Consider the following 14,092-nt stretch of genomic DNA (forward strand, 5'->3'; position numbering starts at 1 on the left):
TTCCTAACTCTTGCGGAAAGTCTCTTTTCCGCACTCGACTGCTTGCCGAACTCCGCTTCGCGTCGTTCGGCAAACTGCAATCGCGTGCAGAAAAGTATGACTTAGGAAAATAACTATTGCAGTCGAAACAGCTAGAAAAGTGAGTGTTTAGAGTTTAGATATGAGATTTATTACGAGTATGGAGTGGGGTGTCAATGTTAATCACTAATCCAACTTTATCCAAATTAAGGACATGACATTGACCTTTTTTAGTATAAGAGAAGAATGTGAGAATTAAACGATCCAGAAGTTTATTTGTTGTATTCTTAATATTTTTCAGCACCGTAGCCTATTACTATTACAGTTCATATTATATTGCTTGTTCTTTTATAATGTTTTTTCAACTCAGCTTTTTTAGTCTTTTGTTGTCACCTGTACTTTTCCCCCCGAACGAAACAAATATTTAATTTTAAGAATTAACTGCAATGCTAATTTATGATATATTAATTTTAGCCATATTAATAATTTTACAAATAACTGCTATTAACTAACTTTTTGAATTATATAGATATTTTCTATAAATATAGAAATTGTTGTTAGAGCTGTTTTGAGGATTTAGCCAAATTTGCAAACCAAGATTATTATTTAATTAGTGAATACAACATTTCAACCTATTTATGTACCGTATTCAAATAGATTATTGGTATTGGCATACTGGCATTTCTATTCATTTATGTTATGCTTTGTATGTTGTACCAATTTTAAAAAGTAAACTTAAAATAAATATTATGTATTAATATAAAATGTGCTTTATGCTTTAATTACCTAATCGCGAAGTTATCGGGGGCCGCTCGGGGTAATTTGGCCTAGGGCCGCAAGTACCCTAAATCTGGCACTGGGTACTTCTAAATGTGAAAGAGGTCAAGACTACCTAGGTAAGTAAATATTTGCACAATTATGTCCCATTTATTAGATAAATATTTATATATAATATATTTCTAAATACATATTTACAATTTACACTATAACACATAATAAATACTCTCTTTATTACTTTTAAATATCGAGTTGGTTGTGATTAACAATGGACAGAATCCAATATTTTCAAGAATCGAGACCTCAGTACTCGAGAACTTCGAAGAAACGAAAACCCTATTTATTTTAAAGTTAATATAAAATACATACTATTTTAATCTTATCAATTTCTATCAGAAAATCTATCAATCATAAACGAATATCCCCGTGTCCCCCTTGGATCCTTCTATGGTACCTTTGCTCTCATGTACGGCTTTGGCGTGCCTTCTCAGGTGACTACTTTGAGTATACTTTTTTGGACACAGCTTGCATTGATACGGTTTCCTACCGCTATGAATTACCAAATGAGACTTCAAATGCTCACTCCTCGCAAATGCTTTGTAACAAATGATGCACTTGTGTGGTTTTTCTCCAGTATGGGATTTGTGGTGAACTCGTAGATGAGAACTGGTCACGAATGTTTTGTCGCATTGAATGCAGATGAAAGGTCGTTCCTTGCTGTGGAACCTGAACATAAAATAAAGCTTTATTCAGACAGGTACACCCTAAAAGATATTGTATTTTTGTATTTAATATTTTATATTAAAGTTTGTAACTTGCAATTCAATAAAATATGAAAATAGTGAAAACGAAAAAAAAAAAACGATATAACATCGGCCATAAACATAACGGCCATCGGTACCTAATTCGCAAATATTTTACGGCTATCCCTACTTTTCTGTCTTTACAGGGCAAATTACGTGTAGTAAAATTCACACTGGTATGAATATGTAAACATTACTAGAATATCATTCTACTTGAAAACGTCATCATTAACTTAAAGAGATGGCATTTGAATGTTCTTGGATAACTGTTATTTGTATAATTGCAAATTATTAATTCAGTTAATAAATGTGATAATTTTTTCACTAACTATGTGTTCAATGATTGTAATAATTTATATGTACAACGAAAACTAATACTCAATCGAGAAAAGAGGAAAAGTGTTAAAGTGATTTTTTAATAATATATTGTTACTATGGAACGCTTACAATTTTGAACATCTTTAACAACAAAATACTTGGATCACAGAATATATTATCCTGATGTATTCTCTGCTTGGATCTTCCACAAATAATACACAATAAATAACTTTTTATTAAGTTCACGTCTTAAATCAATTATTTGTCAAATACACTATATATCAATATTATTTAATCAACAACTCAAAATATTCCCGATGCCATGTCAAATATTTAAAATTGTCACTGTCTGACTGACAATATGCTGACAATATTCTATTCGACTGAGTGCGTTGTAAGACAAAGATAGATTTGGAAAATATTACCACGGACATTGTGTTCATTTTTTTTTCAAATCCTGAAAAAACCAATAAATATTTTTGAAAAATTTAAACGCAGAATGAAAGACTAAATTATTACCGAGGGCCGAAAGTCCCTTATAATAAATAAAAAGTTTATTTTGAATGAGATATTTGAAATTAAAAATCACACTAAATTTTCTCTTAGTTTTTCACCCCTGTAACTTATTAAAATAAACATTATAGAAGTTCTCAGGGACTTTCGACCCTCGCTAATAACGTAATCTTTCATTCTGCGTTTAAATTTTTCAAAAACACTTATTAATTTTCTCAGGATTCGAAAAAAATGAATCCCCATTTGAATAGCATTGCAGCCGAAAATACGTAAGCATCCCCTTAAAAAAGAGGATAAAGAAATAAAAGAATTTTTGGGAAAAAATAATGACAAATTTTAAAAAGCAAGAAAAAGTAGATGGTTTAGGCGAGAGCTGGAAAATGTAAGAAAACCCTGAACGGATGTCGAAGAAGTATTTGGGGAAAACTGAAAAACTCAAATACAGAACTGGTAAAATGAAGAATGTAAAAAAGTGTGCAATGAAAGAAACGAAGCTAGGTTAAAACTAGAAGCAGCCGCCCATATTGGTGGACAGACAACATAGAGGGGATACATCGAACTAAGAAGAAAAGTCACTAGAGACAAAAAGAAAAACCAACTGGTGGAGGAAGAGATAGAGCGATTAAAAACTTTAAAGAAAGAACTCTTAACCTTCCGCAACTAACATAGGTCTTCTGAACATTAAAGCTAACATCGGGTCTCAGAGACCAACATAAAAAAAAATGTTTCCATTGTCACACTTTCAAGCGTAGGATTGTGTTTACTCCCTGAAGGAGTAAAATGAAACATAAATGATACCTATTTTTAAATTATTAAACCTCTTTAATATTAGCAAAGTACCAAAGAAAATAAAACAATCACATAACATCTGATTTGTCAAAAACAACCTCAACATTTCCATTGCAATTGGGTTACTAAATTATCAGCACTTGTTTGCACGGTCTTTCGTTAATCTAAATATTTTTTTAATCGAGTAGATCATGGGTCTGAGACAAGATTTGCCGATAATTGCATAATTAGTTGACAATGAAGACTCAAACTTCAACACTAAAAACAGGCAACTAAATCAGGCAGCTACTGATGGCGGCGAATATTCATAACGAACGATTTGGTATAATCGTAAAAACCCTAACTGGTCGGTCTCCCAGACCCAATGTTAGTCACGGAAGGTCAAAGGAAATTAACAATGAAAAGAAAAGGTGTTGGAAAAAAATGTGCGATAACCTTGAGAATGACATCTGGGGTGATGTATACAAGATAGTGCCAAAAAATCTCAAAGGAAGTAGTATCCTTAAAATCGAAGAAAGCCGGAGAAGAGAGTTAGCAGAAGTGCTATTCCCACAGAGAGAGATTAAGAAATTCACACCTTTGCATGTGGAAACGCCGGCAGCAGGCTTCTCTATGGAGGGACTGATGGAGGAGGGAAAGCACTCAAGGATGGGAAGGCACCTGGACCCGACACAGTTCTACCAGAAATTGTTAAGATAATCATAGAGGAAAAAGCACCGTGGGTGAAATAAATCATAAATGAACTCCTCAGAAAGCAAAAATTCCCAGAGGCATGGAAAACACAATGGACAAAGTCTATGAGATAGGTACTTATAAAGACGTGATTAGAAAAAGAAATAGAAAAAGGGGGCTTGTCTGAACGCCAATATGGGTTCAGGAAAGGGAAATCCGCAATAGATGCAGTCAGTCGAATCCCGCAATTATCTGCAACATGTAGGAGCAGGTGGTTGGTGGCCTTCTTTCTGGACATAAAAATGCCTTCCACTACGCAAACTGGGGAGTAATAACTGGAATATTATAGAAATTGGAAATATACCTATACCTACAAAATATAGTGAAGAAATACTTCTCAAGTAAACATATTAACATAGCGAGGGGAGATGTTATGCAGACATCGGCATGGGTGCCACAGGGCTCGGTCCTAGGTCCGCTGCTCTGGAATATCCTCTACAATGACATACTAGAAGATCTAGTAGAGGGGACGCAGGCTAAAGCTTACGAGGATGAAATGGTCGTTCTAGTAGAGCACAACGAAAACAGGCTCATAGTGAACACGGAGAATGCTGTACAGGAAAGGGTGAAAACGTGGCTGAACGATCGAAAGTTGAAACTCACTACGTACAAAATGGAAGCCTTGATTTTAAAAGGACCTAGAGACAGAGAGCACATCTCCTTCACCGCTGAGGGAGAAAGAATAACACCGCGCCGGCCAAAAAGGTTAGATACTTAGGAGTAATGCTGGACAGTAAGCAGATATTTGGCGAACATGTCAAATATGCTGCACACAAGGCAGAACAGAGAGCAACAGCATTGGCAATAATCATGCCGGAAGCCCAGGTACGGGAAAAAGAAGGATCCTAATGGAAGTGGTACACTCCACAATTCTATATGCGGCACAGGTGTAACATCAAGTAATAAACAAAAAAAGTACAAAAACATTTTAGAGAAAGGCCAAAGAAAAGCCCTATTAAGGGTCGTGTGCGTATGCAAACGACGGTAACCCTACAAGTTATAGCTGGGGTACCACCAATACATCTGCAGGTAAAAGAGAGAGCCAAAACATAGGGCAAGCATAACCAGGAGAAGACAGGAGAAAGGAGAGTAACCGTCACAAACTGGCAGGAAGAGTGGGAAAGCAAGCGGAGCACTGCAGGGACAAGGACTCTGATCCCTGTCGTGGAGGAGTGCGGAATGGGACGTTTCATCGCCGCCGGTTCATCGCCGCCGTTTCGATGCCACCGGTTCATCGCCAGTCCATTTCATCGCCGTCCGTTTCATCGCCAGTTAGTCAGTTGATTTTGTATTATGGGAGATGACACGACACGATAATTCAGTTAAATTCAGTTCAAAACTTATGACAAATAAAAAGATAAAAAATATTATTATATTAATTGACTGTTCTATTTTTACTTCCCCTAAATTTGATACTAAATAATATTAAATTTGTATTGTTAAATTAAATTTTATATTATAAAAGTTTAAAAGTCTATTACAATATTAAGTATGGCAACGGGAATGGTCATATCTCGCATTTCCTAGAATTCCTAATTAATACTAAAAATAAATAATAAATGTAACTGTCGAAAATTGGTAGAAAATTCGGAAATATATCAGTTAACGATTAACTGACTGGCGATGAACCGGCCGGCGATGAATCGGCCGGCGATGAATCGGCCGGCGATGAATCGGCCGGCGATGAACTGGCGGCATCGAAACGGCGGCGATGAACAGGCGGCGATGAAACGTCCTAGACCCGGAGGAGTGGGTGAAATGCAAATATAAAAGTACGAACTACTTCTTCACGCAATTGCTTACGGGACACGGATCATTTAGAGCATACCTTGAGAGGATAGACAAGGCAATAGATGGTAGTTGTGTGGATTGTGAAGTAAGCGACACCGCAGAAGACTGTGTGAACAGAAAGTTTAATGACGAAAGAGCGGAGCTATATGCAAAAGTAGGCAACTTAGGAGCAAACAATTTTATGACCATAGTGACAAAGGGGGAAAGGAAGTTTAAAGAAATGCTAGAGGCTGTGACAAAAATCATTCAAAGAAAGATTATAGAAAGCGAGGAACAATAGGGGTAAATATAAGCAACAGAGAGAAAAGAGTAGAGAAAAGGAGGCTGCGCGCGCGAGAGAACGGTCTGGAAAGACGTGCCACGCGCGTAAGCCGAGAGTGGGTTTAGTTGGTAGGCATTGCAACGCGGATGCATTCCGAGACAAGCCCCCAGAGGGGGAACTGCGCTCGAATGTACTCCGTTTACTCTGAATCCAACACACGCCAGGTACGATTCACCTGGTACGGTCTATAGAAGATTCCCACTCTCACACAAAAAAATGATTAAAACTAGAAAATAAAAACGTGTACAAAGAAAATAGTGCCCAGGGAACCCAGCAGAACCACGCCAAGAAATTATACGGATGAAGAGGGAAAATACTAATTCTCTAGCACCATTTTTTTATTTTGTTGACCTGTGATAATAAATATTAATAAAAAAATAAAATCAATGGGAAAATCCCAGTAGTTGGCTGTATACCAAAGTTTAAAAAACTCATACAGAAGTAAAAACTTCAAGTTGTATATTGGTATAAAATCGTTTATTAAAAAACTTCATAAAATGTCATCCAAATGGATTGCAAAACGTTTTCGTTCTAATTCAGAACATCTTCAGTGCATTTTGCTGAGTAATTGGAACTAGCACACTATTTAGACGAGACCACAGCACACAGACCGCATTGAACTGGCAAGAACCTAGTATTTTTGAGAAGGGAAACATGTTGCCCTTTGAGCATGTAAATCTACTAACATCGACTTGTAGTCACCATATTTTCTTAAACTATACTATGTATACCATATATTATGAGGTTACCACTTTAAATAGTGTGCTAGTTCCAATAACTCAGCAAAATGCACTGAAGATGTTCTGAATTAGAACGAAAACGTTTTGCAATCCATTTGAATGACATTTTATGAAGTTTTTTAATAAACGATTTTATACCAATATACAACTTGAAGTCTTTACTTCTGTATGAGTTTTTTAATAAAAAATGTTGACTGATGTTTGACTTATATAATCAACTCCTACCTCATGTGTATGCTCAGTGTTCCTGCAGTTCTGAATCCTTTTCCACACAGCTCACACACATATGGAATTTCTCCCGTATGTATTCTACTATGTGTTGATAAGGATGCTGATTGTTTAAAAGATTTACCACAGACTGTGCACATGTGTGGCTTTTCGTTACTGTGGGTTCCTAAATGGGCTTTCAATGTAGCATACTGGATAAATGTCTTCTTACAGATGAGGCACTTGTGTGGACGCTCTCCTAAAATTAGTAACAGTGTTATATAAAACATAATACAGAGTGAGTTTAATGTATCGAACGCCTCAATTATCTCGGAAAAGGCTTGTACGATCTTCATAGATCTTGGTGAGTAAGGGTCTTATGATGCGGCCCATATTATGGTGATAAATACATTGTTGTCAAATCTTCAGTTTTTCTGAAAATCTAATGAACTTTCTTATTTCAAATGGAACACCCTGTATATTTTTTGCCTTTTTAAAGTCGTTAAGAAATACTCATTATTTGTATATCATACGTGACCTATACCTAACTGCCACAATTTCGACATTATTACTACATTTACATTATCTTCTTCTTACAATAATATACATTTAGATGAAAAAACTCTTTTAATTTATTTGGACAATCTTCAATAATTTATATCCTAATAATATAACAGGGTCTACTGTCAATAAATTAGTAAAAAGTTTAACGAAACTAGTGCAGTAAAAGATCTATCCAAATCATAGCGCACAAAACCTACAGTCGAACAATTAGGAAGCAGTAGAAAAAGTAGGGATTTTAAAAAACCAGTAAAGGCGATTAGTACAAATTCTCAAGATGTTGTCCGCTTACTTCAATACAGCAAGCCATGCGATTTTAAAAAGTTTACAATACATTTTGCAACATCCCTGACTGCTCAATTCTTCTTACCACTGTGATAATACTATCTTTTAGTTCCTGAATAATGGCAGGATTTGTTTTATAAATTATGTTTTTCAAGTTACCCCACAGGAAATAGTCTAAAGCAGTGGTTTTCAATGTTTTTGGGTCATGTACCACAAAATTCTTATAATTATTTTTGGTACCACTTAACTGAAATACCTATGAATGTAGGTAATCTGATTAACTACAAATATGCTGGATTTTGGCAGTGTTTTTGCGTTTTGTGTACCACCGCACATAATATGTACCACCAATGGTACATGTACCACATATTGAGAACCCCTGGTCTAAAGGATTCATGTCAGGTGATCACGGGAGCCATTAGATCAAGCCACACCTTCTAATCCATCTTCTGGGGAACACATTATTTATTTATTGCCTCACCACATACGCATAGTGAGGTGGAGCACAATCTTGTTGCAGCCAAATATTGTCGTTTGGGATATTGTTATTATCTAAAAGTTTCGAATAATGAAATTTCTGCATTAAAATGTAATTCAAAATACTTACTACAATTTGGAAATAACCGAGCCAACTCAGGTATAATACTGTTTTCCAATAAATCTAAATACGCCAGATTGTTTAAGTTTTCCTCAATGAAAAAGGGACCAATTATTTTGTCGCCTATTTTTCCAGCTCCTACATCAAGTTTTTCTGGATACTGTGTGTGGCATTCACGCATTCAACAAGGGTTGTTATGTGACAATCTACGATTTCCGTTTCTATTAATTAAAAAAGTGGCCTCATCGCAAAAGATAACATCACTTAAAAAAATTGGATTATTTTGATTGTAATAATTTTGCATTATTATGCCTGCAAACTCTTCACGTCTATCGCAATCATCATCTAACAACTTTTGAACTAATTTTATTTTGTATGGATGGAATTTATTTTACCGTAAAATTGTGTCTATATTTGTCTAGTAGCTAAGTGTGGATCGTTTTCTAACAGCACACAAATATCTAAAGATTTAAGTCAAAGTTTTCAACCTAATAAAATATAAAATAATATTCAATTAAAAACTTTATTGGGACCATTTTATGGCTACACCTCCGTGACTTTAAAAATGCAAGCCAAGCGGATGCTGGTGCTAGGAAGATAAGGGAATTCTATAATTTGCAATTCACTTCCCATCTTTCCAGCGCGGAAAAATTCCAACGAAAATGGAACCCTACTCAGATAGGAGTAATACTAATAGAAATAAAAATGAATAATCATTTTCATCTCGTTGAAACACGAAGCCAAAAACGTCTCTAGAGATAGCAACACATGCATTCTCTGATGAAAAACTAAATAGTTTTGAAACCGTTCGGTAAGGGTGCTTGTTGCGCTCTCTAAACGAACTGAAATATAAGACGGCTTTGGCTTCGTGTTGCAACGAGATGAAAATGGTTATTTATTTTTATTATCTAAAGATTTGTTTGCAGTTGATGCAGTTTTCCTGCACCCTGATACAGATAAATCTTTTACTGAACCAGTTTCGTTAAACTTTTTTACTAATTTACTGACAGTAGATTCTGTTATGGGATTTCAGTTATAAAAATTGAGCAAGCCATTGCCGAGATAATTGAGGCGTTCCATACTTAAAACTCACTCTGTAAATAATAAAATAAGAACAAAAATATAAAAAATTGTTTGGAAAAATAACTACACAAGTAGCACCGAACGGGTTTATTAAGTCTTTTAAGGATGCTTTAAAACTGTAAAATAAAACTAAAATTAAAACCATTTGGTTTTTAAGTAAACCTTAAGGTTGCAAAAAAACCGCTTTCAGCATAAAAGGGCACACTCTGAAAGAGGTCAATAAAACCAAAAATAAAAACCTTCTTAAAACTATGTTTTCTTAAGCAACTGGTTATAAAGCTGCTGTGAAGGTGCTTTTAAAACCATGTTAAAAGACAGTTTAAGTGCAGGCAGTTTTATAGCTAACAAAGGTTTCTTAAATGGAGACTTTTAAAGACAATTTACCATATTAAATGATTACCCATATACTCCATATAGGCCAACAAATTTTTCATGTGTTATGATAGGCAGATACGTATTTGTAACCATAAAAGAATAAAAAGTACTTGGTTATTTCGGACTGTCAAGGTAGAAAAACACTTGCGCACCCAACTTTATTGTTAATGTTAACAAAAATAGGTCTAAATAACTCACCCGCCATAAAATTTCTGACTTTTGGCGATTAAAAAATAATAAAAAAAATTTAAATCCGAAAAATATTAATTTGAAAGAAAAATAATTTTATCTACAATTTTAATGTTTGAATGTTAAAATAAATCGAATTTATGTCCTTATGTCGCTTATTTATAATTTTTATGTAAGCTTTATATTGTAATCTTTCATGGCTTTCAGTATCTCCAGAAAGCAATATGGCCGAAATCCAAATAAAACTATTTGGTCTATCGACAGAGAATTGTTATGATCAAATGGTTTTATTTTATACATTTCCAAGAGCATATATCCTACATAAAAGCAAGGTTGCCTTGCAATTAAAACCGTTTAGTTTTAATGTTGCTGCCAATAATACCACTGGTAAATTGATTCAGTTAAGAGCGTTTGGTTTTAATATAGCCTACTAGTTGCTTTAAAGAAAGCAGCTTTAAAGAAAACTGAAAAAATAGTTTTAAGGCATATGTTTTACTGACATAATAATCTTGAGATCAAGTAGTTTTAATAATAGGTTTTATTAGTCATATTAGGAGAATCTTTAAAATTGCAATAAAACTAAAAGGTAACAAACTAGAATCTAATAAAACCAAACAGTCCGGAAGTTCTTCATAAAACTGATTAGTTTTAAAGTGAACTGATAATAAACCATTTTAAAACTACAATAAGACAAATTATCTATTAAGATTAATTAGTCTTACTTGACACTCTTATTAGATACTTTAAAACTAGTGACAAATGCTTAACAGTTTTAAAGTTCTGGCAGTATATCTATAAGGTAACTTTAAAACCATTATCTTCTTATTTACCACAATAAAACCTCTATAAACCTTAAATAAAACTAAAATGTTTTTATTGTGCTACTTGGGTAAGTATAAATTAAAGTACTACAATCCCGCTAGAGATTGTATGTTTTTTTGACACCCAACAAAAAAAAATACCTGTGTGTATCCTCTTATGTATCAATACATGCTCTGCTCTAGTAAACTTTTTATCACAAATATTGCAACTGTACGGTTTCTTTTTGGTATGTACTGTCATATGTTGATTTAGATTCCTTTTAGAGCTTAATATCTTTCCGCATTCAGTGCATTTGACACCAGGTTTTATTTTGAAAGTATCTTCTAGATCAGACTTGGAATTTTCTCTGTCCGAATCTGATGAATCTGAATCTGTTACAAAAGTAAGATCGTCGGTACTGATAGTCTCATTAGGTTCATCCTGTGTTGCGTGTTGGGCGTCAGGTACTGGTTTGGGATTGTTGTTTATGAGGACTGCTGATACAACTTCAAAGGTTTGGGCTAGAGGTGGCATCACATCATTTTCAACCTATAACAGGATGATGAATTATGTTAATCCTACACATACATACTAACGTAATAAATGATGTAGTACTAGCAGAATAGAGGCACTTGCATCTTCTAAGCCTTTAGTCCAGAGAAATATTTTTCTCGTGACACATCCCCTCCAGGCCGAAACCAAATTTTTTGAGTAGTAGGTACGGACATCTATATTAATAACCTTTATGTTTCCTGCAGCCGATTTTGATGATATACATAGTTATAAACAAATGAAAAAACGGTAAATTTTCGCATTTTTCGTCTATTTCTAAAAAGTGAAGCATTCTAAACAAATTTGAGAATAAGAAACTCATAAATCATATAAAAAACTTCAATATGGAGTTCGCTGAATATGTCTATCCTTATTTGTTGCTTAGAAAATTGCAAAATAAGTCAAACATTTTGAGATTTTATTAATGTTCATAACTTATGTAAAAATTAAGTTAGAACCTTCTTATTACATGGAATGCTGAGACTTCTTGTGCTTAGATTGGGAATCTCATAGTATCAGTAGTGTCAACATGCTGCTCTGTTTCAAATACGTTTTTATAGTGGAATAATTTAAGCTATTACAATAAATTGCATACCAAAAGAAGCAGCTAATTCTTATCTACAATTTGATACATCAGATAAGTACCTACAATAAGTAATAATTTATGAAACTTAGTTTAAATTGCATCTGTATTTCAAGAATAAATAGCAAATATTTCAACTACCATAAACGAGGACTAGTTTTTCTTCAGTCTTTTTGTTACTGTATTTAACAGTTCAATTATCTGCTTATAGTCCAGGAAAAAATCACGGATATTTTATACACGGTCGTTATAGTCCAGTAAAATTTAGAACATGGCCGGCGATAATTGTGCGCATTGTGGTGATGCATTAGGTGACAAGCTAGTAGCGTGTGGCAGCTGTCATATTACAGTGCACCCTAATGAAACCTGCACTGGTTTAGCGGCTTCAGAACTTCGTGCCGTTATTATACAGAAAAGAACCCTCAACTATTTCTGCAGCGACTGTCGATTATCGTTTAAGAGTGTTCCTAAATTAATCAGAGAAATAGAGAACCTTAGATCTGAAGTTTCCTCACTAAAATCCGAAATCAAGAAACTGAAGGAAAATAGAGATGCTACCCCTTTCTCGGCAGAAGAAGTGTTAAACGAATTGCCGAACGTCAAACAAAGGCAAACAGTCTACTGATTTTCAATCTTCAAGAACCAAATACAGCCACAGATGATATTAATCAAGTTAAATCTATTCTAAACACGATTTCAAATAATCTTATAAACTCAAATATTATCAAAATTTCTCGCTTTGGAAATAGGAATAAGAATGGACATCGCCCTCTTAGAGTTTAATGTCTTCCTCAATGGACGCCCATGCAGTAATAAAAAACAAACACAACATCTGTCGAGATAAAAAAATCTTTATTCAGCTGGATCAAACACTGCTTCAAAGAAAAGCTTTAGAGTCTGTGAAAACAGAGCTGCTGAATCGTCAACAAGCTGGTGAGGAGAACCTAACAATTAAATATTTAAAAATGTTCCCCAGATCGTTCAAAAAAACCGCTAAAGCTCACTGACTTAGACAAGCTCTCAATATTTATTATCAAAACGTCAGAGGATTTCGGACCAAATTAACTGAACTTAGTCTAAATGTATCAAATTGCTTTTATGATGTCAAAATTCTCACAGAAACTTATCTAACGGCTGATATCAATAATGCTGAACTAGGTTTCTCAAATTTTAATGTCTACAGGCGAGATCGTTCACTGGAATCCAGTAGTTTTAGTAGAGGAGGTGGCGTGCTAATAGCAGTTAACAAGATGTTGTCAACAAGTCTCATCCAATCTAGTTCTGCAGTCGAATAAGTATTTGTTCAGTTAAATAAAAACATCATTTTAGGGGCTGTATATTCCACCCAGGTCTGAAATTAACAAATATGAAATTCATTCTGAACAACTACTAACCACAAGTGAACAATTTCCTAATTCTACATTTTATCCATTTGGTGATTATATTATTCCATCTGCTATATGGGAAATAGAAGATTTCTGTTCATTAGAAACCTGTCAACCGACCTCCCCATTGGCGGAGGCTGAAGCCATTGAAGTCGTCTCAAATATATGTGCCATTCATAATCTTTTCCAATCTAATACTGTGCTCAACAACAGAGGGGTTCTTCTTGATCTTATTCTATCTCCACAAGAACTAATAATACACAAAGCACACAATTTTCTGATCCAGCAAGATGTTCACCATCCTCCGCTAGTAACCACTTTACAACTTCACAACAGTTGAAAAAAGCACAACATCAGTTATGGAATACTACTACGACTTTCGCAGTGCAAATTACACAGCCATTCGCCAAAGCTTTGAATCTATTGACTGGGACAATCTCTTACATAATAAACAACTCAATGAAATGATTTCTATATTGTATGACTCTCTGTACTATATTATTAACCTGTATGTTCCACTAAAAAAAGTAAGCTCTAAAAAATTTCCTTGCTGGTTTACACCTAATCTTAAAGAATTATTACATAACAAAGAAATTGCTCATAAAATGTTTAAAGCTACCAGATCATCAGAAAGCTATGTAGAATTTAGTCGACTTAGAGCTCAATGTAA

At 34.4% G+C, this 14,092-nt stretch overlaps 1 protein-coding gene across 1 annotated transcript in view; it reads right to left on the reverse strand.

Annotated features, from left to right (window-relative positions):
* Positions 1 to 925: 925 nt before the first annotated feature.
* LOC126881947 (zinc finger protein 888-like) overlaps positions 926 to 14,092 on the reverse strand; it is a 37,731-nt gene continuing 24,564 nt past the window's right edge. Inside the window, exons 3-5 of the mRNA XM_050646689.1 lie at positions 11,064 to 11,451; positions 7,029 to 7,269; positions 926 to 1,521 (exon numbers count right to left, since the gene is read on the reverse strand). Of these exons, the coding sequence (XP_050502646.1) occupies positions 1,200 to 1,521; positions 7,029 to 7,269; positions 11,064 to 11,451 (951 nt within the window). The 3' untranslated portion in view covers positions 926 to 1,199. The remainder of the gene's footprint in view (positions 1,522 to 7,028; positions 7,270 to 11,063; positions 11,452 to 14,092) is intronic.

Source organism: Diabrotica virgifera, chromosome 3, assembly GCF_917563875.1.
Source record: "Diabrotica virgifera virgifera chromosome 3, PGI_DIABVI_V3a".
Taxonomy (NCBI): Eukaryota; Metazoa; Arthropoda; class Insecta; order Coleoptera; family Chrysomelidae; genus Diabrotica; species Diabrotica virgifera.